Source organism: Neodiprion pinetum, chromosome 7 (assembly GCF_021155775.2).
Source record: "Neodiprion pinetum isolate iyNeoPine1 chromosome 7, iyNeoPine1.2, whole genome shotgun sequence".
In the NCBI taxonomy this organism is placed as follows: domain Eukaryota; kingdom Metazoa; phylum Arthropoda; class Insecta; order Hymenoptera; family Diprionidae; genus Neodiprion; species Neodiprion pinetum.
Window position 1 is genome coordinate 25,992,062 of NC_060238.1, and position 27,962 is coordinate 26,020,023.

The following is a 27,962-nucleotide window of genomic DNA, read 5'->3' on the forward strand; positions in this document are numbered from 1 at the left end:
TTAGATTTTGCCGTTCTATGTTGTCACCTTTCTATATTTCTGTCCCTTTGCATATCGACTTTCTGTACCTCGGAATTTTCTGTAGGTACATGACTTGATTTGTTACATTTCGACAATTCTACGAATTACGTATTGGCAATTCTGAAAATTCCATATTTCGGTCACTCTAACAATTGGCCATTCTTTTCAACTTTTCACCCCCAGCCCCCGCGAAAGTTAGTAATGTGATTACGCGAAGAAGCTCGTAGAATTGTAGCTGAGAAATCACTGGGGTCTCTGCAAAAATTTGTGACCCTCAAGGCGGCCCGGATAAAAATCGCACGACTTCAAATGGAATTTGAAGAATTTTCGAACCCGTGCAGACGAAGTTCTTGACTACCTTCAACGCCGTAAGTATCTTGCCATAATAACGGAGTCTCTGCACCTGGCAACAATAGTTTTTCCGATATAAACGATCGCGACGAAGTGCAGGTTGACTGCGTCATTTTTTAGACACGCTGCACCGCCCACGATTTGAAAACTCAGGAGCGTTTTGTGCGAGGTTAAGGGAGGAGACGAGCAAGGGTAGGAAGAATCGTTTTTCACAATTCGAGGAAGCAAACGTCCCGTACGTTTTAATTGCAATTGCCACGCGCTCGCCTGGCTCTCCTCTTGATCAAATATGAATTGGTGAGTTTCGACAATCGAGCATACACATATATGGGGCATTCGACGTCAAATTAGCAGCCCATGTACCTCATCCTCTTCGATTTTAATCATTTTTTTATATACATTTCTGTAAAGTTTGATAACCGTATAAAGGGGATGCCCTGAAATAGTAAAAAATAGCGATAGTAAATTCGTAGAATTCATACCATTTCTTTATTTCTGCGTCAAATGAAAATTTACTCAAGTGTTTTTGTTCAGAATTCTATACAGAATGGAGCTGTTCACTATCGTCTGAAGCACCATCAAAATTATTCATCAATACGTAATCCATTATTTCAACAGTTTAAGTTGCAAAAAAGTGGTCGAAAATTTTTTATTTTTTTTTTCAGATGCATGAAGGTTGAGACATCGCGTCAGACATATTTAAATAGAGTCAACTTCAAACGGCCATACCGGCTAGACTTGCCATCAAAAACGAACAAAAACTGTAAACTCTGAGGTCTATGAACAAGAATTTTCTTATCCGCAGCTGCACAGAAAGCTTCCACGAAAGAAATGGGTGACAATTTTTTGACCCACCCTCCGGTCTGCATCTGTTTCGTTCATTTTATTTTATATATTAAAAAAAAAAAAAAAAAAAATCTCAAATCCGCACGTACACAAGACACACGGGTGCATACCGTTCAATTCTGAGAGGACAGGGAAAAACTCTGCCATATATTTTTCCCCGAAATTTTTATTCAGGGCACAGGGAGACGTGGCGGATGGCGTCGTGCCTGGGATATCAAACGTCTTATCTTTTCTCGGTGCAGCATCAGCCGGCATAAATCAAAGAAAAACGAGACGGCGCAGCTGACGAACCGCGCGCCGGACTACCGAGGGTGAAATTTTTTATACATATTTGATTATTATTATTTCTCCTCATTGTCTCGATGAAATTTTGATTCGAAAGAACGCGTACTAAAAATTTCAAATGAAAAAACTGACGCTAGAAAGACTTTGGCCACCTGTGCAACACGCCCTGAAAAAATAATTGACCGTTTCTAGCCATAATTAAAAATGCGATACTGTGGTGCTATTTGCGTAATAAAGCCATGCAAATATGACTGACACAATGTCATTGCCGTAAGCATACCACTATGTCGTAACAGACATATGCCGAACAGCACGGCGAGTCTGACAAGACTTACTTTCAAACGTTGGTATTAGATCACCAAGATTCCATTCGCCAAGTTTATGCTTCACGAAATCGTCCGTCGCGAAAAATTTTGCGTGCAACGATGTCGCGTCGTCCAATTCCACGACGCTTATCGTTAGCGGCTGCACGGTCACCACGCGTTTACAAATTACTGTAGGTCTTCCATGGCAGCATGTAGTATAGTTTCGCAAGCCATATTACTATAGCTGTATTAAAACGTGATTTTTCCAGCAGTACTATATGGTTCAATTAGCTGAGCGCATTAGATAGACAAAACTGCTCTGCCATAACGAGCTATATAATTGTTGAGTTAGAAATACTTCAACAGTCATATTTATATGAACTTTGTGGCAATCGGTGTTCTCCAAAAGAGCCATTGCATTTCCTGTGTAGGCAATATGTTTTGACTAATATACCTATAACTGGCCTACAATAACAGTATTATCGTAAATCCCAAACTATTGTTTTCAGTGCGCGTTCCTCTGGAACGAAAGATATGTAACAATACAAGCAGCACCGTGACGCAAGTCGCAAAATGCGAATTAACCGAAAACCCTTACGTTCCCAGTTTCAGGGAATTCGACCGCAAGGAAAAATGTATGTTCGAAAGGGTTGAGCTGGTTAGCCTGCTCGAGAGAAATTTTGGCGAATAGCCTCCGCCGGATGAGGAAAAACTAAAGTGGGTGGGGTACGAAATGGGGAAGCACTCGGGAAAGCGGCCCCAAAGTCGGCGTCAAACGACTTTCGAAGAGTTTTGGCGGAGAGATCGTCGAATCTTTGAAAGTTGACTATGGCTTTGCGCCGGTAGGAAACTGCTTACGAAGGGCGATCGTGTCATGTTCCGTGTTCGGCAATAAGAAAGGGCTGCAAAAGGACGAGACGCGAGGTAACTTGACTTGCAAGCTCACCATAGGTACACGTGTTGTCGCGGATCAAATCGCGTCCGATAGATTTTCTCCCCGCGCTGCTGCAGGGAGACAGAAAAAAACCCGACACGGGCTTCGTGCCGGTGCGGAAAATTAAGTCGGACGAAAAACTGTCTCTCTTCCGGTTTTTCCCTCCCTCTAATGGAGCGTCAGAAACGACTCCGGTGAACCCGCGGATTATATTCATACCTGGAGGGTGGGGGTAAGATTTTGAAATGATCAAAACATCGAAGGGCCGCAATAGCGAATTTTTAAAGAATTCAAACATGTTGATAATTGAAGTATGGAGGAGTGAAAGACTATAGAAAGGTCAGAGCATAAAATGCCAAAGTGTGTAATCTTAAGAATTCCTCTCGATAATAAGGAATCGTTTACAGATTTTCGATTTTTCCGTTCTGCGTTTTGACCTTTCTATATTTTGTCTTTCGGATTTTCGGCATTCCGTTCCGATTTTTCTACACTTGAACTTTCCACATATTTAAGTTCTACGAACAAGATCTGGAGCGTCTACGAAAATTCGTTATTCCGGTCCTTCTATCGATCGGTAATTCTAGTTCTTCACCCCTACCCATACCCGGAGAGTGTTTTTTCACTTGTGGAATATGTTTCGGGTACGGTCACCGCCCTTGTCTGACCCCCGAAGAGTGGCTTCACTTGGCTCTCTACCAAACGACTTACGCCAATCGTTATCCTCCCTGAAATTCGGGGTTCAACTGTTTCTACAGGCGAAATTACGTCTTGTTGCAGAATTCGTCAGGTATCAACGGCGCCGGATCGAGATCCGGCAATCAGAACTTGGCTATAACAGTCGAGTCCCGCCGGGAGTAGAAATAGAGAGAGTCGGAGGATAATTACCACCCGCATATTAGGTACGCTGGAAATATCAAGTTGTCGCCGAGACTCGCGACCCGCCGGGTAGGTTCCAAGGTCATACGGGGTCAGAGGTCACGTCTGCCGACCCTCGGTATCCTCGGTTCTTTCCTTGGCAGTTTTAGGGAGAGCTTCTTACCTCGGGGAATCCAACACGCCGATGTATTTTCAAATTTCCGAGTTTGCCGGGCAGGTAGACGTCCTCCTCGATACAGCTTTATTATAAACCACGAGACGAGAATCGTACCGGACAGTCCGAAACAAAAATTGTGAACTTTGGGCGGTACGCGTGTGTTTCGATAGAAAGTCTGTGACGTTGCAGAAATAATTGTTGACCGTGAATGAGTAAGTTGCGAGGAGGCATTTGCCTTGATTCGTACGTTCAAGTCTTTTCAAAGATCGCTGCGCACGTATAATGTTGCGTAGGTCTTTTTTGCGCCGCAGTTCACTATGATGACGTTCAAGTAATGAGATTTATTCAAGGAAATGTTTGAATTGCAAACGGCGATATTGATAACTCCCTCTATTTCTTGGCTCAAAGTTGAAGGAGACATCGGGTTATTTTCCACGGCAGGCAAGAAAAATATTTTATTTTCAACCACCGATAAGGTATCATACACATACGTACATAGGTGTATGTATAACGAGTAGTACAGCTATACGCCGATATTCGCCGAACGATTTGCATTACCTAACCCGGATTGCATTTAACTTTCAGATCAAATTATGGCACCTCGAAATGAATCTTCGCGGAAAACGGCGCTGCTTTCTTTGAAACCTGAAAACTCATATCGATATTCGATTCCTCGAGAGGAAATCCCCTCAACGAATATGGACGAGATGCAGCCTCGGCAATAACGCCGACTTCGGAGATGTCAGCTTCATTGGTCTTTCAGGGATATAGAAACAGAAGAGAAGGAAAAAGGAATTCAGAAACAGATGAAGCAAACGTCTTTTAGACCGGGGATGAACCAGCCCTAGAACTTCACGTTCTCAGACTGCAGGTTCCAAGTTTATAGGGAAAAAAGGAATAACATCCGATTCGAATCTCGAACTAAAAAATCAGATTCGTGATTACCGATTTTAGAGCCCTCGGATACCAAAGTAAAATAATTGAAAAAGTACCGAAACGATCAAAGCCAAAATTGAATCGGTTCTAAGTTTGGAGAAGCCGCGTCGATTGAGACCAAAGTCAATGAAATCCGGTAACTCGTTCTCGAGACATTGTCGGACAAAAGAATCGATCACATATAAGGTACATACACAAACACACACAGACGGCCGTCCGAAAATGATCGGAAGCAATTTTCTAAATCTGTCGAAATGTAGAGATCGAGTAAAAACTCAACTTTCCATTTTTTCTCTGAAAACAGCGAAACGGGAAGTTAAAAACGAAGCATCACTCTTCCGAAACGAGGACATAGCGCTTGGACAGTCAGAAGTTGTTTAGCCAGCGGGCAGTCACTGGTTATCCAAACCAGGGCAAAATTCGGTCTAATTTTCTGCACTGAATGGCTAAACTTGTCTCGTCACGTCCCGGGATTTCGCATCGAAGACTTTCGGCAGTTCGTCACTTGGGTCACGTACGCGGAGGTCAATCCACCGGGAATTGGGAGTCGTCGGTATCCCGCGGAACGCCGGAGTTTTCCCGCAGCGGTAGATCGTCGACGCGCTCGCGGCTTCGCGCACACAAAACTTCGCAAGTACCTCAATTATTCGCCTAATTCTACCCTCTCAACCCTGATCGTGTTTTTCTCTGCCCATCTACTGTTTTGCAAAAGTTAAAAAACTCCCGCAACCTTCGGCGAGGCTGCTCGCTTGTAGTTTCAGGAATGCGAGATTCCGATCCAAGTCCCAAATTGTCACTTAAATAAATAAGGTAATACGGGTAAAGTGGCAATTGGATGAAAAAATTTTAAGATTTTCTTGAAACTGTGAATAATAAAGCCCTCAAAATCAAGTATCTCCAAGTGTTTTCATTGTCTTTAAAAAAGAAAACTCCTAAAAATAGATATGATTTTAGGCCGTCCAGGCTGTAACCCTTCCCCTTAAACTACGGGGGAGGGAGGCATAATTTTCCTCGAACAGAAACTGGCTCGCTTGGTATTCCGCGATTAACACCATGTGTGGATATTTGCAGGGAGATTTCGGATCTCCGGAGGATTGGAGAGAGGCGAAATTAAGCTGTCACGCCGCGCAGCTCCCTGATTCGTGATTTATTCAAAAAATCAGATTTCGATTCGGCATTTCGTGATTTTCTACTCTCGAAGGAAAGGCGACGCGTCGTTGATTGGACGGGCAATCAATCATTCTTTCGTTATTCATTTTTTTTCACAGAAAAATTTTGACGCGGCCGTCCCCGGGGAATTAGAAACTGGAAACGAGAAACCAGCTGGAAAATCAACCATATACAGCGAACAGCCAGATCCGTCCTACATTTCAGATTGCATCAAACTTCGATACAGAAACAATAAGCTGTAATAATACATTTTTCATCAAACTTTTTCGAGACAGGTTCGATTACTCAACTCTGAAGGGTGCAAATTTACCCAACAAATTCATCTTCTCATCCCAGCTATTGTCAACTCTGTATAATAAAATTACGGCGTCGATGCATCTCTCATTGTTCACAGACTAACTTTTGACGTACTAGCAATTACAGGTAGAGTGATGGTGAAAGGAGGAGAAAAAGAACATTGTACAACAACGCGAAGACACGGTCGTTCGGGGATTTACCTACAACTTACTCCGCGAGACTTTGTACGTAGCTTTCCGCATTACCGATTCATTCTGCAACCTCGAAACACCGCGAGGCTGCGGAGAGATCTGACGGGTTATAGATTTATTAGGAACAGGGTATTAACTCGTGTAATATCGCTCAAACCGCAATCGCGACACGCGTGTACGCGGTGTAGATCCGCCTAGTCATATCGATCACTCTCGTAGTCCCATTGTCGTCGATTTACCAACGGATCGTAATTTCAACGGCACGCATACACCTGCCTTTCGAGATTAGTTTAGACTCGGATTATCCTATCCGCTCCTCGCAACACAAGTAATATCAATTAACCGAAACGCGGTCGAGAATTAACATCAATACGGTCATTACGCGGTAAATTATTAATGATATTTCAATACGTAACAATACATGTAGATTAACTCATAATTGGAATTATACACGTGATAATGCCGGGGCGCAGGGGACGGGAGTCGAAATCCCGAAAGACGAAAGAGTCGACTGGTCGAAAACCCGAAATTTTCGAGATGCAAATTTTCAAATAACGAATGAGCAGTCTACCGAAATTCGAATTTTCGGTACATCATTCGGTGGAATAACTGTTTTCACAAAAGTTCATTTAACCGAACGTGCTTTTATTCGAAAAAGCATTTTCAGAACAGTCGGCATGCCGATTGAACAAAGCACAGAATGCGAAGATATGGAAAAATAATAGTTACGATATTGAAAATTGAAAGCGGCTGATACTTCGAACAGCCAGAAAACGAAAAATATTATTTGTCGAAAATCGAAATTCAGAAGGAGCGGAATCTCGATCCGTAAAATGCAGAACGACCAAAATCCCGGAAGGACGAAATACCGAATCTCTTGAGAACTCCGAATTTGTCAAATTCGTAAACTCTGTGCTAGTTTTATGAAGATTATCTCATTGTGTCAGACGATCGTCCGTATCATCGAAGAAAAAAAGAACGCAAAGGAATAGGCATCATATTATCAATAACATTTAAACGGTACATCTTTTTTCCCGTACGTTCAATTGATTCGAGGCATTATTACGAGTTGATAAGAATAAATGTGTATCTGACGTCTTGCAGACTTTCGGTATTTTGTCCATTCTGCCTCGGTGGATTTCGGGATTTTGACCCTTCGAGTCTTTGGTCATTCGTTGTTAATAGATATGTGAAAAGTCGACTATTTGACTTTTCGGTATTTTCGCAATTCAATATTTTGCACTTCGCAATCTTTCCCATTTTCAAAAAAAAAAAAAATGTTGGTATAAATCTATCAATACATTTTTGCGTTCTCAACTTGTATTTTTCTACACGACAACTTTTCGTATTTATGTTCTTTCTAAGTTTTTAACAGTCGGTAATTTGATTTTCGGGATTTCGTCCCTTCGAATTATTAATTATTCGCATTTTTGAACCCCGCCCAGCGCACGAAAAATGCGTAAATCAATTCGAGGTGAGCGAATTCTCTCCACCGTCGCTGCAGACGTCAAATTTTATCGTTGAAATGCAGTTCCCGTTCTAAAATTCTAAATTCAAAGGAAAAATATCCGTCCACCTGGGTGGCGGGGATTTCCCAGCTTTCGTGTATCCACAAAGTCAATTCCCCGTGGTCGGAAGTAAAAATACGGTGTAAATTCGGTGATGTTCGGCAACACTATTCCCAATAACGATTGACGCAGAGCCGTCGTAAACGGAGGAGGAACGCGATTCCATCGACACCCCGATTCGCTCTGCAGGCAGACGGCTTGACTCGCCGACTATACATACTTAGAAGAAGAGATAGGCGCATCCCTTGCCAATCCATCAGGGAAAAAGGTCGACAGTTGCTGATGAACTAATCGGCGGATGGGCATTAGAAGCGTACAATGCATTACGGGACATATCGACGCCTCTTACGAAGAGTAGCACGTTTCAGATTTCTTACGAAAATTATCACGTCTCGATTAGTGTAGTAAAGATTTCGATAGTACCGAATTGAAAGTCAATTTGCGAATGCAAAAGTGCACTTTTGCGCGTCAAAAAAAAAACCCTTATAAATATCCTCGAGATTGCGTGGTCGATGCAGATCTTAGAAAATTTAATCCTGTTTTTACAGGTTCTTTACAGATGTTTTAAATTTCTTCTAAATTTTTTATCAATGCACGAATATCAATTGGTCTTATTATACCGACGATAAATTGTTTTTATACCAATTATATTATCGGTCCTCAACTAAATTATGCGTAATCTTTCTCCAAGAGTGTAACAAACTATTGTATCTTATTGGAGATGACTAAATCAGTCTTTTTCAAATTTTTATATCCACCAATACAGCATGTTAATTTTCGTAAGAGGCGTCGATTCATTGTCTCACCTCACTTTTAGCAATCAGATACTTACACGTGACTCCACATATCGTATACTAAACACTACACGATGGATACCGATGCGCTTGCAAGTGACGCGGTTTTTTTTTTTTTATTCATTGTTTCTTTTTGTCATCGCCCGACACGACCTTTGACGTCACCACGGAATTTAATTTCTATATATTCCCAACGGATGAGCCTCCGTTATAAAATTCTTCGGCACAATTTCATCCGCGCACAGCACATGACGATGATGGTAAAATAACAAGAAAAAGATAAAAAGGAATGAAAAAAATTGCGCTTTCACAAAACAGAAACGTTGTATCGGACTGGTTCGACGTAATAGAAAAGAGAAAAGTTAAAAATAACGAGGGGGAACGGAATTTTCTCTCGTGCCGCGGTTATACGATATTTGCATAGAGCTGTTGCAATATCGAATTCTTTTTCCAGTTCTGTAACCGAAAAAATATCTACCCGTCCCATAGAGCGACGAACCCCGCGTTTTGCGGAATCTCAATTTTACCCTCAATTTGACTCTGTGCGGCGATTACCTGATGCGTGGGTCGAAATGATGCATGGATAAAAAATAAATAAATGAAAATTTTCATCGGATTCCAGAAGTTTTACCTTTACCTATACTCGCCATCTATTTTTTTCGTTTCTTTTTTATTTTGTACGTGAACTGGTCTCGGGAAAACTTGGAACATCGGCCGTCGTCTGTAATTCTATACCTACATACATGTATGTATATATACTACTAATACACCTGCAGCGGTGAAAAAGTTCAACAACTCATGCCGGTAGGTGGGTACAAGACAACGTTTGCTTTAGGAAAAGCTCCAAGAATCTAAAATCCCCCGCAAAGTTCCCAGTTTACCTCGGTTGCTTCTTGTTTTACTTTCTCATCGAGAGATACTTGAAATTGGCAAATTAAGAGAGACGGAGAGAGAAGCGATAAAGCATACATGGTGGTCGGTGCAGAAATTACTGTCAAACAATTGTCCCAATCGTATAAAATGAGCAAGTAATATTTACGCAGTCCTTCATTCGTAGAGCTAAAGTTGCTCTTTTCGCTCTTTGCAAGAACTCCTCGTTACTTCAACAAAATGTTCATTTTGCCTCGAGCCACGTGGTATTTAAATTGCCTGCAGTGGAGAAGTATCGCAATATCGGAGTAGTGAGAATGTTGCATGACCATATAACCTTTAGAAAATCTACCATCAAAGTATGAATAAAGAGCGCGTCGAAGACGTAAGAAAACCGCTACTGGTGAATGAAATTGAACAGTGAATGATAAAAGGGGAAAGCGGTGGAAACGAAAAGGGAAAATAAATTATTGCGAATTGAAAGACGGGAAAAGAGCGGATAGCCAGAAAAGAAACGGTTCGTTTGACGGACTCTCGATCGACCAAAGCGTTCGGCTATATGACTCCCGGGAATCCCCGGGGAATTCGGTCCCTCCTCCCTTCTCCACCAGCGTCCCGGATCTACCCTCGTTAGAGGATTGCGTACAATTGGATTCTTATCTCGCTAGGTGTGTACCTGCCCATGTCTACCCTCCACTATCCTAGATCGGGATCGTCGAGCATCGCGCGAAATTGCGGACCGCTTTGCTCTAGGCGGCAGTCTGGGTCTTTGCACGAGTAAAAAAAATGGCAATTCTCCTTTTCTCTTCGTCTCTCTATACGACTTTATCGCTTTTAAAACCAGGCCAAATGCCAACTCTAGTTTTCACGTAGAAAAATTATGCAAAGTTGTGTGAACGTCGAAATAAAAATTATAATATAATTTGGCCCGATCGATGCTTCTACGTGTAAGTGGTTATTGGCTGTCACTGAGGGGGTGGTGTTGAAACTTCGAATTTGAGAAGTTCCGTAGAAACCAAATTCGGAATTTTTTCGTGGCGAAACTTGAAGCAAAGAACTTTGAGCCGTCGTGTTTCCGATCATTCGAAACTTTGTCGTTTCTTCAAAGTTCAATTTCTTTACTTTAAGTTTCGCCGACAAATAATTCGGAATTTGGTGCTTTTGGAACTTTTGAAAGTTTGAAACTTCAACCCCGCCCCGTTACTGAAAATGGGTTTATCATCTGATCAGCGTCAAACCGAGTCCCAGAAGTTTTTGCGTACCGTTGGCAACGTTGGATAGAAGGAAAACTGCCACGAATTCTATCAGCCGAATGAAGAAAAAAATATGATCGGGCATAGCTGCAAAAAATTTCAAGAATACCCCCCCTTTCTATCCTTTCTCTCAATTTTTTTTCTTCGATTCTCCCCGGAAAAATATTCGGCAACCGCGATATCATGCTGCTTACTATTTTGATGGATAAAAAGAACATCAAACCGAGTTCTAAACTCTTATCGGGTATAAACTCGATGCTCCAACGCACCCACGTATATAACGCTAGGGCAGAAGCATAATCGAGCTCCTCGGTAAAAAGTATCGGAAGCAGATAATATATTGGAAGCGCCGAAGAACTGGAGGCGAGGAGCTAAATGTGCAGCATCAACTGCTGGGGTGTATTTCCGGGAGTAGATATTTCCTATCCGTCAAGTATCGGGAATATTTGACTACTCGGTCGAGGCGTTAGCACGGCGATACGAAGTGTACGCATTATACTCGACTACCCTCGGCGAAGAAACTTTCAATCCCTCGATTTTTCCAACCGACTTATACGGAAGCGTCGATATTATTTCTGCACGCCGCGTTGCCAGGACCTGAGTTACGGCGTCGTACGAGACCCGGAAACCAATTACCTCCGCGTAGATTGCACATACATTACAGGTAGGCACGGGTAGGGTAAAAAACTGCGAAAGAACAAAAATTCGAAGAGACGATATCCCGAAAGTCAAATTACCGCGAGCTAAGAACGTAGAAAGACCATGAACGCGAAAAGTTGCATTGTATAAAAATAAAAATTGAGAACTCAAGAATGTATAATAAATAAATTTACATGGACATTTATTTGAGAATGAGCCAGATTACGATGCGCAAAATATTGGATTGCGAAAACACCGGACAATCAAGAGGTCGATTTTTCAAATGTCAGACTCGTGCCGAATTTGTCAACAACGACTGACGAAAGACTCGAAGGGTCAAATTCTTTATTTACCAAAAATTCGTGTTTCGGTACACCGATCATTCGTCATTTCAAATTTCTTTTTGTTCTTTCGAGATTTTGAGCCCCATCCCATTTAACCTGACTGCATTTGCAATATTCTCCACAAGGAATCTCTTTTTTAACACGTCCGCAATTTTTTTTTCGTGCATTTCGCTTCGCACCTCTTTTAAATACATTGTCTTACTCAACATTGGCACACTTTTTACAACGATTCCACGTACTTGGCAAAAACATATATTAATACTAAATATTATATTTTATTAACACATTCCAGTCAGTATTTGTTAAAAAAAAAAAAAAATGCAACAATACTGAGAATTGCTTATTGTTTACGTATTATAAAGTCAGATGGACGTCCAAGACGGAGCTGTGTTTTCTGTTCATATTACAAAAATTACAAAAACAAATTCTTTCCTCTGTACGATTATTCTTCTACGCTCCATTATCTATCATTCGGCTGACCGTGCCATTTCCCCTCGGACAGACTACGGGACGAGGATCTCCCGTTAGTCGGGGTTAGCTCGATGTTTCCAGACTGCATACATGCCCTGGCGTCGTTCGACAACGTGCAGGCGATTAGCCACAAGAGACACGCAACATTCCGTTTCTACTTGATAAACTTCGACTGCAATTAATTCAGGCAACGCCGAAATTCACCAACTAATTCTGTACTGTCCTTTCGAAACCCATCCATTTGCCTCAAGGCTGCCGGTAAAGGCAAAAATTTTTAAAGGAATTAGACGAGTCGAATTTGGAGGAATCATTGACCGGAATATAACATCGAACGAGGTTGAACTTAGTAACGTTGTCGTTTTTCTAATAAACAATTCTACAACGACCGAAATCGACGATTTCTTCCTTCACATATCCTTCACGGTCGCTAACTTCAAATTGATTACCAACTTCAATCTGATTATATCGAGACTTCGATTTTGATTCTTTCTACCCCTGCGGTTTTTTCCGCTTCTTCAAACACGACGCTGACAGCCGGCTACCATCAGGGACTTCGCACTGTATTCAATTTAGCAAATTTTATCCTTTTGTTCAAAATAACCGTAACGTTCGAAAGACCCGACGGATACCCGCTTAGCAGAGAAAATTCGCCTCACGCCCTCTGCCTGATTTCGCACGGCAAAGACGACACCCTCTCCCTCGTCAATTCAGCCAACGGTATCAACTTTACACCCTTCGGTAGGTGCTGGCGGGTTAAATTCACGTGCCTTGAGCGGCCACGAGGCGGCTACAGCGTGTATCGATACCTGTAGTAAGCACAGAAGCGATTTGAATTATTTTTTTAAATCCAGATCAACCTGATAAGCCACACAAGTAAGTAAGCCATAATCGTATTAGAATATTTTGCAATGTATTCTAAGAGGGTAATTTGCTGAAACAAGGCAAAATTAAGACTACCAAGTTGCCAGGATAACCGACCGGTAAGGAAGGAATGGAAGTGGAAATGATATAAATGTTGTTGAATAAATAACGTAGATTATATTTTCACCGACACAAAACTAAGTAGTTTTGATAAATTTTGAAATAAAACGATTGGCAGTCTTGTGATATCGACTTAGTGATATTTGTACGTTAATCGGTATGAGAAATTGGAAAATAAATGACAAGGAAAAATTCTAAACGTTTCGGTAATTCTATTCAGTGTTCTCCGTTATCAACGACGGTAATTGGAGTAACAACCGTGTCAATTTCAGCCAATGTTTCGGAATAGGTGGTAAATTCCTCCATACAACCGTCGTTAAAATTTTCTGCCTTCATCCGGGGTCTACTTTGCCCATTTGCCTTTCTTTCGGCATCTCCAACCACTGTCGCGTTGCAAGACGAGGAATTATTCTCCTTAGTATCTATTTCAACTTTGGTGCAGTGGACCTTAATCTCAGTTGATAAAGCGGCTCCATTTTCTCCACTTTGCTTTTCTGAGTTCAGTTTATTTTCCCAAAAACCATCAGAATCCTGGGCCTCCCTGCTCTGATTCTCTGTCTTCACCCTCTCTACCCAAGGATCGTCAGCACCTGTGATTTCACCATGTCGAAGACAACGGCGACACTGATAAGATTCATCACCGGTATGAACCGACCTATGAACTGGAAAAGACCTGTTGTCGGGCAAATCCTTGTTGTAAAATTTGCAAACGACAGTGTCAAGTTTTTCACGAGCCGTTGTGACATGTCTTTGCCGAGAGATTTTATTATTGAATGAAACGTCGCAGCTATTGCAAGCGAAAGGTACCTCCCCGATATGAAGGTACATATGAGATTCAAGAGATGATTTCTTCGTGAAACTCTTTCTGCATACCTCGCATACGAATGATTTGTAATTAATGTGATTATGAATGTGTCGCTTCAGTTTTCTCTGCATATTAAATGTCTTCGGGCAGAACGAACATTTGAAAGGCTTTGATCCGTTGTGTTCGTCAACGTGGTCGTAAAGTTTACTCTTGTTGTCAAAACTTACGTCACAAATAAAACAAGTGAAAGGAGCTTGGTCTGACATGTGTTCCTGTACATTGTGCTTCAGTACTGCTGGCAGCGATTCAAAATGTCCAAAACATGTGGTGCAGCGGTAAGACTGTGGTTGAGTGTCTCTGCGTCGTTGATAAGGAAAAATGGCCGAATCTTCGAATTTCAACGAATTATCTTGAATATCTTTCAGCCAATCTTTTTGCCGATACTTTTTATCCGTACTTGACGAATCAACACCCAGTAGCGCGGATGACGTTCCTTTACAAGAGAAACTGTCCAAGCTGCAAATGGATGCTGGTCTCCGATTAGTTTCAGTTTCGACAGAGCAATTCACGTTTGAATTATTGTTCTCTCTCTCCTTTTTTTCAACTGAGAAAGAGCAGTTATTATTTGTGTTGCTGACTTCATTTTTAATAAATATCTCGCCACTCCTTTTGTCGTTCACATCCTCGTAATTTAACATGTCCTCTCCATCAATCCTCATACTGATATCCGGAACAGTAGGATCGTCAGTTTCGCTGATAATAGACCCAACAGTAGACTTTGCGACTAGATGGTAACCCTGGGAATCGTCTGAAGAGTTATGTGCCTGCTCCTCCTCGTATTCCTCGGTGAAATATCCCATAGTTTCTACTGTTTCTGAATGGCAAATAGAATATTTTTCTACCGCTTGTTCTTCACTCTCGACTGAATTAATTCCAACGGAAATATCGGAAAATTTGCTAATTTCATTAGCACCGACGACTTCTGGTTTCTGAATTGATTCCCTTTCTGGTTTTCTTTGGTCCACTTTTGTCTCCCTTTCAACTTTACTTTCATTCAAGTCCAAATCTTGTTTTTGTAAAATCGTTTCCAAGATCTTTACATCCATTCGATTCTTTGGATCCTGATCAATCTGGGGATCCTCCATTTCATTGTCATCGTCGATAACAATAATAATATTGGTATTGTTTTTCAGCTGAGAATTATCCTTGCTACCACATCCTTCTTCGTTAATTTTAACAAATTTTTTTACTGTAGAAAAGTTCATTTTTTTATGTTCCCCGCAAATTGAAGAATCCCCATTTCTCACTTTGTTCAAATCAACTTTTGTGAACGAAGTCTCTGCAGGAAGTCTAAGCCTCTTGGTGAGTGGCGCCGGATCCTCGATAACAATGCTTTCAATCGATTTGCTTCTTTTCCTAGAAACGGTTACAGGAAACACAACAATGTCCTCTTTTTTTCTATCAGAACTCTTTTCGTGTCGCCCAGCACATAGATCAGTCACAGGAACCACTTCGATTCCTTCCAGATTTCGGACACTATGCGATACTTTCTCCATACCGATTCTCCTCTCAGCTTCTTGCCTCCTTTTCATCGCATTTTCAACCTCAATTCTCACTTCATCCGAAATATATTCAACTACGTAGTCATCTTCAATACCCCGGGGCTGAGTAAAAGCATTTCTTTTGTTATGCTGCTGTTTTTCATTGCTTGAAAGAAAATTTGCAAATCCACCGAATGAATCGGCGAAGCCAAGACCGCAAGAGCCGCTGCCCGATATCTGTGAATCGGGTGTCTTTCTGGCGATTAAAGTATCCTTGTTGCTTAATTTGTTCTTTAGTAAAAATTTCAACTGATTATCAGCAGATTCGCATTGTTCCTTGAAACAATAGAAAGATTCTGCTAGGAACAAGCATTTCTTGCAAATCACCTTCGGCAGACCGTCGTTTTCGGATATCTGCGAAAAACAGTAAGCAAGTGAACTACTAGATCATAAAAGATTCCCGCCTTTTAATTCAAAGACTGCAGTGGAAATTTAAGCCCAAAAATTTAATCTGTAAGACCGTTGCGAAGATGTTTGAACAGCTACGATTGTTTGTAAAAATAGGGTAGTCATAGAAATGGATCGGTTGCGCAGAAATAAATACGGATATCGTAAATAGGGCTGTTAGATAAATTTATCTCTATCTCCTACTAACCTCAAGCCTTGTGAAAGCCATGAGCTTCTTTGGTAGTTGGCTTACGTAAAAGCCGGATGAGAATATCGGAACCATTTCTCCTCTTGTACTGAGGCATGTTCGACATGTTTGTTTAAACATTTCTGGTACCAGTGCCGTCACAATACGTGCATCAATTTATCCGCCGACATCGGCACTCGACGCACGTTTTATTGTTTTTTAAAAAAACAGAACTAATTGTAAGCCTCGCAACGTGTTGCAACGGGGTGGTCGAGTCTCCGATATAGCTGAAATTTTGTAGCCGCGGCTCATTTGGTAAGAAAGCGACTGAACTGGCCAGCTGAGCAAGTCCGACGAACAAACCAGATGCTTTACACTTTGAGCGGGTGATTCAAATGTGCCCGGAAATGAAACATCACAATTCCAATCCACAACGCGTTAAACAACAAACAGATAATATATTTAAAGATTCGGCGATATAAAGAGAATCAGTGCAGCCTATAAGCGTGGAAAATAAAAGTTCGCTGGCAACGCTGATAGCTCCGATCCAACGATTGTATACAGCAACGATTTCATATTTCGAGATGAAGTCTTCATCGTCTTAAGAAAAGTGAAAAGTGTTTTTTTTTCCATACGGGTTTCATCAAGATAGGTTGTGTATTAAAGGTGTTTCAAAAATAGAAAAAGATTCTTTTATTTCTTCCAAACAGGTTCAAAAGTTCCATATTTATGTATAAAAATAGGCCAGTCAGAATTTGAGCTCTTAATATTAACATTAACAGGTTGCACATCGTACTTTTTTATTTTCCGTAAAAATAGCATGCGAAAATAGTCGTATAACTATATAACGATGCGTCGTACAGAAAATTAACTGGCATATTTTTGCAGGGAATTGAAAGCTTTACAAAAACGGTCCGTTATCATTTTATGATAAATCTACTCTTTCAAAAGTTATTCAACGTTGAAAGTTATTTAAGGACCTTGAATAACTTTTGAAAGCGTGTAGATTTATCATAAACTGATGAGACGTTTTTTACAGAGCTTTCAATCCCCTAAAAAAATGTGTCCGTGAATTTCCTGTACGACGCATCGTTAGCTAGTTATAAAAATCAGATGGGGTGAAAACCATTTTTTGCGTGTCATTCTTCTAAAAATGGAAAAATGCAATGCGCAACCTCCCAATGTTAATATTAGGAGTTCGAATTTTAACAGGCCTATTTTTATACCCGAATGGAACTTTTGAACCTGTTTGAAGGAAAAAAATTATTGTTTTTTTTTCCCCCCGCAACGACATATTGTGCACACTCCAGGATGGATCAGAGATGGCGGAAGAGAGGATCCGCGCACCTGTCCGCCAGCCTGCTATCTGCGATGAATCTGTAGCAGGCAAGACCGGGGTGTAAGTCGGGAGGGTGTCGGTAAAGCGCAAGCGCGAATTCCACCCGGGGCCAGGGTGAAAATGCACCACGGCAAGGGAGTGTCAGGAGGCGGTCGCCTCAGCCGTCAAAATCCGAACATGCAGCCACCGCAAAATGGGATTTGCGATAAAATCGAGAATTACATATCCGAGCTCGGAAAGTGGTACGTTATTATGGATCGTAATCGTCTCCTTGGGTGATTCCGATACCCTTCCGGGTAAACATAGATTTTTGTGTACACGCGCACGGTTTGATCGGTCGAGGGGTGATAACTCAACTCGAGTGCTATAGCGTAATCAGTGCAGGTGCTGATAATAGTAAGTGCTTATCTCACTTAGGGGAAGGACGAACTTTGAACTCTACGTATCATTCGCAAAATTATTCAATTATTTACTATTTTGAATTGAGTTTTATATTTTATTTAAATGTTTTCGTCGATATTGAAGACTTTGATCGCGGGTCTGTTGCTTTCTTTCAAATTAAACTGCGCAAACAAAGCGATTGAAGAATATTGTCAAATCGATGCAAATATTGGAAACACCTTTTGGGTTAGAAGCGCCACGAAGGAAAAGCACGCATCGCTTTACGCCGCGTCTTTGTATATTATCCGCACCTATGGTAACGTTCTTTCCTTTGTTCATTCGAAACTGAAAATGGAACGATTCAATTTTCGACAAGAAATAAAAAAGCAGCGCAAAGTTGAAAATCAATTTCCCCAAAAAGAATCGACCACGATTATTACAAATTAATTATTACGACATTATATCGTATTTGTTCAAACAACCTGTAATACGAAAAATCGCAGGTCCGTATGGAAGACCATAATATTGGGTCAATTTCTGTCCGTCGTACTGTGCTTCATGACGATTTTCAACCACCACATAAACACCGAATACCACCTCGCCTTGCCAACAGGTACGTACATACATACATTCGAAGATTGCAAACCGCGTCATCTATTCTCTTGCATCGATATTTTTTCCTCGTCGTTTTTTCAACAGGTCAGAATCTCCCCCATTACGCCATGATGTGCATCGTCTACACGACGTGGATGTCCTGCAGGGGGGTTGGCAACGGATTAATATCCGTGACCAGGGCAAGAGGATGGCGTTATCTTTTACTCGCGCTGATCGACGTCGAGGCGAAAACCTTGGTCACGGCCTCTCATCAGTTCACAAGCCTCGCCAGTATACAAGTGGGTTCAAGATTTCTTCCTAGTTTTTTATTTTTTACGTTTATCAAGTCGATCATCACATCCATTTTCTCTGTTAGCTCTTATTGTTGGACTGCGTGGCAATTCCAGTTGCTTTAGCGCTATCCTGCCTGGTTCTGGGAGTCAGATACAGGATGGTGCACATTATCGGAGTTTCGGTCTGCCTAATGGCCATCGGAAGCCTGGTGTGGGCGGACATCGAGGACGACAAGGACTCAACAGCTATGACTGGTTTGTCTTTATCGAGTCGAAAAATTGGTTCCGATCATGATCCGTCAACGTCAAAAGGGGACTCCTGATTGTTTTTTTGTTTTTTGTCTTTTTAAGGCAAAAATCAACTCGTCGGTGACATGCTGTGTCTGGGTGGCGCGATCTTGTTCTCCGTGATAACAGTCCTCCAGGAACTGGCCGTAAAGACCGTTGACATCATAGAGTACCTGGGAATGATAGGATTTTTCGGCACGATCATCAGCTGCATGCAAGTGTAAGTGATTCCCGACATTTTAACATTGAACACTGCAATCCAGCGAAGCGACTTGTCTTTGTTATAATTAAATCAGGGGCGTTCTCGAGCGGCTACAACTGGAATCATTCTGCTGGGACAACGCTCCTGTAATAACGTTCCTCATCCTCTACTGCATCACTCAGTTCGTGTTTTACTCTCTTGTACCTGTGATCCTTTTCGAATCAGGAGCAACTGCGCTTCAGCTCGCACTCCTGACTGCGGATTTCTTCAACATTCTATTCGGGATGTTGACGAACCAGTACAAGGTATTTTTCTTATTTTTTTATTGCGGTATCTTAGGGACCGTTCAAGTATCAGCCAACGCTAACACAAATAATAACGCTGGCCAATAAACTTTTGAAAACGCGTTAGCTAACGATGAAAAACAGTGGCTGGGCAAAACAAGTTATCACTTGGTGGGAAATACAAAAATTTGCAAAAAAATACGTCGGCTGATAGTTGAACGGTCCCTTATCAAACGTGCTTTCGGTCGATTCGTACTCACACCGTTACTTTTCCAGTTTCATACGCTCTACTTCGTTTCTTACGCCTTGACGATGAGCGGCATATATATTTACGCGATTCAACGGACACCGATTTCGTCAAGTTCAAGAAGACAGCAAGTCGAGCAGCCGGCCCCGGACTACAGGTACGAGCTAGTAAAATTCGCTATACGGATTTTGTGCTTTAAACCTATAGTTGAAGTCAATTTTCAAGCTTGTCGATTTAGCAGGTGTGTTTAAAGCATGGAATCTGTGGCGCGCGTTCACCCCTCCGTGTTTACTTGGCTAATATTTTACAACGATCGATTAAAGCGACATTATTTTAAGACACATGTCACATCCCGACGTTGGTGAAGTTGAAATGGCAACGAGTTCAGGAATGTCGGCTGTCAGCGGTACCCTCGATTTACGCGCCTCGACGCTGAGCAGCGAACGAGAAGCCATCATCGACGCCACGAGTCTTCCTTTGAGCGTGAGCTCGGACACGGCCTTTACTTCGTTTTATGGCAGTCAGGTGAATCTAAAGGTGCGGGAACTGGTTTTCGAAAAAGAATATTCCCTTAAATTTCTTTCGTATGACTGCGTAATATTTTGTTTCAGACGGTAACGACGAACGGTGGTGGTGCGGCATGCTAATAATTATCCATTGACATGATGAGACAATTTTACCACCGTACTGTGCGTATAGTTAATTCGAAATCCATTATTCAAACGCAAAACTTCACGCGCACACATTAATTATCATATACACGTCGACGCAAAGAATAAAAACATCACAATCATCACCCGAAAGCAACAGACTTAACATTTGTATTTACAATAATGATTATACAATGATAATAAGAAATTCAGGCGCTAATTATATTAGGTATAATGTTGTCGATGTATGATCGATCCGTAATTGATATAAATATTTAATTATTACGATACAATACTGCATACGTTTAGAGTAGCATTTAGATAATTGAAACGTTAATGCCACTTTATAGAAATATAAAATGAAAAATGCAAAGCTATAACGAAACGGAAAAAGACGTTTTTAACCAAAATATAACAAAACTTCGTAATTAAAGTAGTAAAAAAAATGTGCCAAATGTCAATGATCATTTTAAATTCGATTTCACAACAAGACGCACAAGAAAACAAAACGAATGAAATCCATACACGGCACAGGAAATTTTTTTTATCTACATTCGTTACGATTATTAATATTATTTATCGTAATTTTCAAGATTCAATTTCACATCTTGCAATAATTAATAAGTTGTAATTCTTTGATTAACAATTGTGTTGAAATTTATGTACATACGAAAAAAAAACAAAAAATGGTTATCTTCAAACTGTAATTTATGTAACCCTATTACAACGTATGATTATATAAATAGGAAAGTATCATTTGTGTTTAAATTAATGTGGATTCAATTTGAAATAAATATAATACTTCAAGGACTGTAGAAAAAAAAAAAAAAAAATGAAACCAGCAAAAACTGATTATACACATCCTGAATAGTGTGGTATATCTTGTAAATTTTGTATAATCCAACTGCAAGACTCGAAATACCGTTTTAAATAAATAAATTCCAACAAAAAGAAATTCACGGTGTATGCGATAAATTCTTTTTGAAAAGAAAACGTGCGGAAAGTAATAACGCGATTGAAAAGTACACCGTGTCACGTTTCGCGCAAGCGCCGATTTCATTCACGGCAACGATGTCTCGCTCGTCTCACTATTCAATTCGCTTCAGTAGCGACCGTAACGAGACGGTGGCGAGCGCTAAAGGCCGAAGCGATGGCGAGCATCGAGATACCTCTTCGTGATACGGACGAGGTAAATTTTCATAATATCTACCTTATTTTACGACCAATTAAGCTGGTTTCGATTTCTCATCAACCAAGTTCGAGGCCCGCGTATCTTGTTCGTAAACGAGCCGACTGCGTGTCAAACACACCCAACATAACCTAGACGAGCGGGGCTTCTCCTGAGAAAACCGACGCACTCGTTGTGTATCATTTACTATCGAGGCAACTTACAAATCCACGCTTCCCAATTCGCAATACGGATGAATAACTCCTCTTTCCGCAACTAGGTAATCGAATTGTACCTGGATCAATTACCCGACGGCGATGAGGTTCTCGGTATTTTGCGGCAGGAACATGCCCAGCTCAGCATCTGGGTCAACCTGGCGGTGAGAGTTCTGCTTTGATTTGGGCCCTAGATTAGGCGTGTCACCGTTTACCGATTAGACGTATAAATATTAACCGACTGATATTTCTTTACGCACAGCTCGAGTATTACAAACAACAGAAGATCGAGGATTTTATTAAGATTCTGGAGTCGTCGAGGATCGACGCAAACATCGACTACAGGGATTATGAAAAAGACCAGATGCGAGCACTGGACATGCTGGCCGCGTACTACGTCCAGGAGGCGAATCGCGAGAAGAACAAAGACAAGAAGAGAGATCTCTTCACCAAGGCAACGTTGCTCTACACTACGGCGGACAAAATCATCATGTACGACCAGGTAAGTTTTGGATCCACCTTGAGGTAGAAACGTGACAGACGCAGGCAAGGATTAATTTTGTTTTATTATTCCTACAGAATCATCTCCTCGGTCGAGCCTATTTCTGCCTCCTCGAAGGGGACAAAATGGAACAGGCAGATGCACAGTTCAACTTCGTTCTGAACCAATCGCCTAACAACATTCCGTCGCTCTTGGGGAAGGCGTGTATAGCTTTTAACAAGAAAGACTATCGCGGAGCTTTGGCATTTTACAAAAAGGCACTCAGGACGAATCCCAATTGCCCGGCGGCGGTCAGACTCGGAATGGGACATTGTTTTATGAAACTGGGTAACCAGGACAAAGCCAAAATGGCGTTTGAGAGAGCTTTGCAGTTGGACGCGCAATGCGTCGGAGCTCTGGTCGGCCTGTCTGTACTTAAATTGAATCAGCAGCAGCCGGACAGCATCAGAACGGGTGTTCAAATGTTGTCCAAGGCCTACACGATAGACTCGACAAATCCGATGGTTCTGAACCATTTGGCGAATCATTTCTTCTTCAAGAAAGATTACAACAAAGTGCAACATTTGGCTCTGCACGCTTTTCATAATACCGAAAATGAGGCTATGCGTGCTGAGAGCTGCTATCAACTCGCCAGAGCCTTTCACGTCCAGGTAAATACCTACCTCGGCGGTAACGGTTTTAGTCTTTTCTGAACGGTGCTGCCGCTTTACTACACGTTAAACGCAATATTTTCAGGGAGATTACGACCAAGCCTTTCAATACTATTATCAGGCGACTCAATTCGCTCCCCCGGTTTTCGTCCTGCCTCATTTTGGCCTTGGTCAAATGTACGTCTATCGTGGAGATGCCGAGAATGTAAGACAACGCAATTGTTCCGACAAGAGGTTACTTGTATACCTAAGAACTTGTTCGTGTGTTCTATCAAATTCATTTCCCTCCAGGCAGCGCAATGTTTTGAAAAAGTTCTGAAAGCCCAGTCCGGCAATTACGAAACAATGAAAATTCTTGGCTCTTTGTACGCCAACTCAAGCTCCCAGTCGAAAAGGGACATAGCCAAAAGTCATCTGAGAAAAGTAACGGAGCAATTTCCTGACGATGTCGAAGCGTGGATCGAATTGGCTCAGATTTTGGAGCAAAGCGATCTAACGGCTGCATTGAATGCTTATGCTACAGCCACCAGAATTCTTAAAGACAAAGTTCAGGCTGATATTCCACCTGAAATCCTTAATAACGTCGGTGCTCTTCATTACAGGTAGGTCGAAGCTGAATTGTATACTCTCCTCTGTAACTGAGTTTGCAGAAGTAAAGAATTTCTGTTTTACTAGACTTGGAAATTTAGAAGAGGCAAGAAACAACCTGGAGGAGTCTTTGGCCAGGTCGAAAACTGACGCTGAACAAGATCCTGTTTATTACAATTCCATTGCAGTCACTACGACGTATAATTTGGCTCGCCTAAACGAAGCATTGTGCGTATTTGACCGGGCAGAAAAACTGTACAAAGACATTTTAAAAGAACATCCGAATTATGTGGACTGCTACTTGCGGTTAGGCTGCATGGCCAGAGATAAGGGTCAAATTTACGAAGCTTCGGATTGGTTCAAAGATGCCTTGAGGATAAATAACGAGCATCCGGACGCCTGGTCACTCTTGGGAAACTTACATTTGGCTAAAATGGAGTGGGGACCGGGACAAAAAAAATTTGAACGGATCCTGAAAAGTCCAACGACCAGCACAGATGCCTACTCGCTTATTGCCTTGGGTAATATTTGGCTGCAGACTCTTCATCAAAGTGGGAAAGACAAGGACAGAGAAAAACGGCACCAGGACAGAGCCTTGGCCATGTTCAAGCAAGTGAGTATCACCCCTTTTAATAACCGTGAAAAGCCTTGTGGATCGAAGCTATACTCAAAAGATATGATCGAATTTCTCAGGTATTAAGAAATGATCCAAGAAATATTTGGGCCGCAAACGGTATAGGAGCTGTACTTGCTCACAAAGGTTGCGTCAACGAGGCCAGAGATATATTTGCCCAAGTCAGAGAAGCAACAGCTGAATTTTGCGATGTCTGGTTGAACATTGCTCACATTTACGTGGAGCAAAAACAATTCGTCAGTGCTATTCAGATGGTTGGTATTACGAATTAACGAATATCGTTTTATCTATTCACCATGCTTTGAAACTAATTTTTATTTCAGTATGAAAACTGCTTGCGTAAATTCTACAAGTATCATCACGTAGAGGTTCTTCAATACTTGGGCAGAGCTTATTTCAAAGCTGGAAAACTGAGGGAAGCTAAAATGACTTTGTTAAAGGTATAGAAACAGCAATGTCACACATGACTCTTTCTATTCATTTATGTCGCTGACGCGTCTGATATTTACTCGAAATTCCAGGCTCGCAGAGTAGCTCCCCAAGACACATTACTGTTGTACAATATTGCTCTGGTCCTACAAAGATTGGCGACGCAAATTTTGAAGGATGAAAAATCGACGTTGGTTATTGTATTGCAAGCTGTACACGAATTAGGATTATCCCACAAATATTTTCAATTCCTGGGTATGCAGGGTGAGAAAATGGATCAACTTGCTGAAATTGAGGCAAGAAAATGTCAGGATTTGCTGTCGCAAGCGCAATACCACGTTGCTCGAGCACGAAGGCTGGATGAGGAGGAAAAAATCCTCCGAAAAAAGCAGGAGGAAGAAAGGTAACAATTGGATAAGCATTCCTGTTAATTTTTAAATAAATAAGCGCCGAAAATTTCTACATGGAAATATGCTGTGAATCGATTTGTTTTCAATGTTTCATTTTCATTTTTTTTTTTTTTTTTTTTTTTTTTTTTTTTTTTTTTTTACAGGCAAGCCTTCAGAATACGCCAGACGGAAGAACAGAAAAAGGTGGAAGATATGCGTCGCCAGAAATCAGAAGCCATGTTACAAAAACGACAAGAGTATGTGGAGAAAACGAAAAATGTTTTACTATTTGGTGACATGCCATCAGAAAAGCCTACAAAGAAGGGTAGGAAAGTAAGGTCTGAACAATATCTAAGCGATAGTGGCTCAGATAGAAATGAACGTACCGAAGATTCAGCTCCCAGAGAAAAAAAACGCAAGAGAAAGAGCAGCGGTGAGAGAAAGGAACGGAAATCGTCAGGAAAGGGAAGAAGGAAAAGGCATGCTAACAGCGGAGAAAGTGGAGGTAAGTTTGAACATCAGTAATATAAATTGATATTTTCATTGGCTGCTTAAATCCTGTTTTGAATGTTTTGTAATCATTAACAAATCGGTCCCATTTATGAACTACAGGTTCGGGAAGTGATCGACCGAAAACTAAACGTGGCAGAAAAGCGGGAGGAAGTAACAAAGGTAAAGGATTTCGCAAGAGTGGCACCGCTGATTTATCAAGTAAACAAAAAATGCGAATTGTTTCTAAAGAAACTATTTCGACAAGTGAATCTGAGAGCGATAATGAAAGGCCTAACATGGCGAGCGGGTGAGTGATCATTCTGTATTTTCATTTCACTGTAGATGCCTGTGATGATCCATTGTCTAATTTTAATTCGCTAATATTTCAGAAACGAAAGCGGGGAAGAAAACGCAGGGCGAGGAAGGCGTAGAATCGCATCGGAATCCGAAGGTTCTCGTGCCTCACGTTCCAGATCTCGTTCTAGGTCAAAGTCTAGCAGCCGTTCAAAGAGTGGATCCCGATCGCGTTCAAGAAGCGGTTCACGATCCAGGAGTGGATCTAGGTCCAGATCTACATCTCGCAAAAGTGCCTCGAGGTCGCGAAATCAATCACGGTCACGCTCCAGATCTAACAGCGGATCAAGAAAAAGTGGTTCGAGATCGCGATCCAGATCTAGAGGAAGCAGTGGCTCGAGGAAAAGTCACTCTAGGTCCAGATCCAGATCCGGATCCGGCTCACGATCGAGATCAAGATCAAAATCTGGTTCAAGATCACGATCCAGATCGAAATCAGGATCAAGGTCAAGATCGCGATCAAGGTCACGATCACGATCAAGATCACGCTCAGGCCAAAGCAAGTCCAAGAGTAGGAGTAGGTCACGGTCCGGATCAAGATCGAGATCGAGATCAAAAAGTGGCTCCAGGAGTAGAAGTGCGAGCGGATCAGCAAGGTACGATAGAAAATTATATATTTGATTACCACTCCAATTTTCGAATATACTTCGAATTTTTGATGCTTTTCATGCTTCATTTCTACACCAGTCCGACTTGGATGATTTACAACCCTTGCTTATTATTATTGATTGAGAAATATATTCATAGATCCGCAAGTCCTGTGTCTCGGAAATCGATATCTGGCAGCGAAGATGGTTCTCGCCATTCGAGTCCGCAAAGAGGTGGACAGAGCGGTAGTGAGTAATTGAAAACTGACAATTTCACTGTCATTAATTGAATAATTACTACCTTAACTACCTATACAATATCCAATTTTATTATAGTTTTTCCTGAACCTAATTATCAGAAAAATAATTTTTTTCACTAATTCTCAATTCACAAGTTGGCCAACGTCTTATCGGTATTCGAAGGGTACTCTTCAGTTTCAAATTGTACAAACTAGACCATGTTAGCACAAAAAAACTGAAAATACTCTTGCAATATTATAAAAACCAATGGTTTAGGATCAAAACCTATGGTGTCTATTTCGAAGGTAGCGAGAATGACATTAACGAGAAAGTGAAAAAACTATTCAATTGATACTAAGCCTATTGGAACTAGGAGTAATTGTATGTGAGTCGAATAAGGAATGAACCATTCACACTAACGAAAATGAGTTACCCTTCGTGCTAGCTACTGAAAAACAGAGTTGCCAAATTTGCAAGCAAAGAAATATATTTATGTAAGTAAAACGTATTGAATTAGCATTGATGATGTGAGTTTTAATATCATCGAAGCGTTAAGAACGACAAATTTGTGATAATTTAGGAGTTGAAACAACAAAGAAATCTAACAACTGTTACATTTTACCTATACAGGATTGAAATTATTGTAAACTCTGTGTATCAGTGGAAAAAAAAAATTACCCGCCTTGAAACCATCAATAAAATATCACACACAAGAATTCATTTGATTGCCTATTATTTTTACAACCTTTTTTATCACAGACCTTACTATCCAAAAAACAAATTTAGTGAAAAGTTTTGACGAAAATTGAAACTTGAATGGGACCACAGAGAAGTTTGCAGCTTAAAAGATGAATAATTACTATCAATGAATTGTTACAGCTCATCGTTGTTACAAGCCTAGTAAAGCAGCGGGTTTCTTGTCGCGTATCTATGCTTACCGCTTTGGAACGAGTACATATTTGACGTTCACAATATAATAAATAGCTATTACAATGCTGCATCAAATTCAGCAAATGGCAAGTATTAATTCGAATATTCGTATAACTTTGAATTATCGCCGCAGGTACAGATGAGCCTAATCAAATCTGAGCTAGAAAACACATGTATAAATTCTACCGCCACGCCATGAAAGAGGAACAACGATAGACAATGCGATTTATCTCCCAG

The 27,962-nt window shown here is 41.2% G+C and overlaps 3 protein-coding genes across 5 annotated transcripts; 2 read left to right on the forward strand and 1 right to left on the reverse strand.

Moving 5' to 3' along the window:
• Positions 1-13,346: 13,346 nt before the first annotated feature.
• LOC124223237 (uncharacterized) lies at positions 13,347-16,531 on the reverse strand. The gene is made up of 2 exons (XM_046635016.2): positions 16,291-16,531; positions 13,347-16,049 (listed from the first exon to the last, which is right to left on the reverse strand). The coding sequence occupies exons 1-2, from the start codon at positions 16,408-16,410 to the stop codon at positions 13,506-13,508; spliced, it is 2,664 nt and encodes an 887-aa protein (XP_046490972.1). The 5' UTR covers positions 16,411-16,531; the 3' UTR covers positions 13,347-13,505.
• A 1,170-nt stretch (positions 16,532-17,701) lies between these two features.
• On the forward strand, positions 17,702-21,415 carry LOC124223294 (solute carrier family 35 member F2). Of its 3 annotated transcripts, none has more exons than XM_069137600.1 (9): positions 17,702-17,850; positions 18,493-18,602; positions 18,689-18,882; positions 18,960-19,131; positions 19,228-19,384; positions 19,461-19,671; positions 19,927-20,054; positions 20,221-20,434; positions 20,509-21,415. In XM_069137600.1, the coding sequence occupies exons 1-9, from the start codon at positions 17,729-17,731 to the stop codon at positions 20,542-20,544; spliced, it is 1,344 nt and encodes a 447-aa protein (XP_068993701.1). In that variant the 5' UTR covers positions 17,702-17,728; the 3' UTR covers positions 20,545-21,415. The 3 variants fall into 3 exon arrangements, with proteins under 3 accessions (XP_068993701.1, XP_046491072.1, XP_046491073.1); XM_046635116.2 differs by having other exon boundaries at positions 20,236-20,434; XM_046635117.2 differs by lacking the exon at positions 17,702-17,850 and adding an exon at positions 17,904-18,004.
• A 208-nt stretch (positions 21,416-21,623) lies between these two features.
• Positions 21,624-27,513, forward strand: Ctr9 (RNA polymerase-associated protein Ctr9). The gene is made up of 14 exons (XM_046634655.2): positions 21,624-21,736; positions 21,996-22,094; positions 22,193-22,432; positions 22,510-23,082; positions 23,168-23,287; positions 23,374-23,684; positions 23,758-24,283; positions 24,364-24,558; positions 24,628-24,744; positions 24,826-25,136; positions 25,287-25,627; positions 25,735-25,921; positions 26,004-26,564; positions 26,716-27,513. The coding sequence occupies exons 1-14, from the start codon at positions 21,698-21,700 to the stop codon at positions 26,810-26,812; spliced, it is 3,717 nt and encodes a 1,238-aa protein (XP_046490611.1). The 5' UTR covers positions 21,624-21,697; the 3' UTR covers positions 26,813-27,513.
• Positions 27,514-27,962: the final 449 nt, after the last annotated feature.

Excerpts from the sequence above, each read along its gene's own strand:
- LOC124223294 (XM_069137600.1), top strand. The coding sequence starts at position 17,729 with ATGCACCACGGCAAGGGAGTGTCAGGAGGCGGTCGCCTCAGCCGTCAA. Across the intron at positions 18,883-18,959 it reads CAAGCCTCGCCAGTATACAA|CTCTTATTGTTGGACTGCGT; the intron begins GTGGGTTCAAGA and ends TTTCTCTGTTAG. Across the intron at positions 19,132-19,227 it reads GGACTCAACAGCTATGACTG|GCAAAAATCAACTCGTCGGT; the intron begins GTTTGTCTTTAT and ends TGTCTTTTTAAG.
- Ctr9 (XM_046634655.2), top strand. The coding sequence starts at position 21,698 with ATGGCGAGCATCGAGATACCTCTTCGTGATACGGACGAG. Across the intron at positions 24,745-24,825 it reads CTAAAATGACTTTGTTAAAG|GCTCGCAGAGTAGCTCCCCA; the intron begins GTATAGAAACAG and ends TCGAAATTCCAG. Across the intron at positions 25,922-26,003 it reads AGGCCTAACATGGCGAGCGG|AAACGAAAGCGGGGAAGAAA; the intron begins GTGAGTGATCAT and ends CTAATATTTCAG.
- LOC124223237 (XM_046635016.2), bottom strand. The coding sequence starts at position 16,410 with ATGTTTAAACAAACATGTCGAACATGCCTCAGTACAAGAGGAGAAATG. Across the intron at positions 16,050-16,290 it reads TGGCTTTCACAAGGCTTGAG|ATATCCGAAAACGACGGTCT; the intron begins GTTAGTAGGAGA and ends TGTTTTTCGCAG.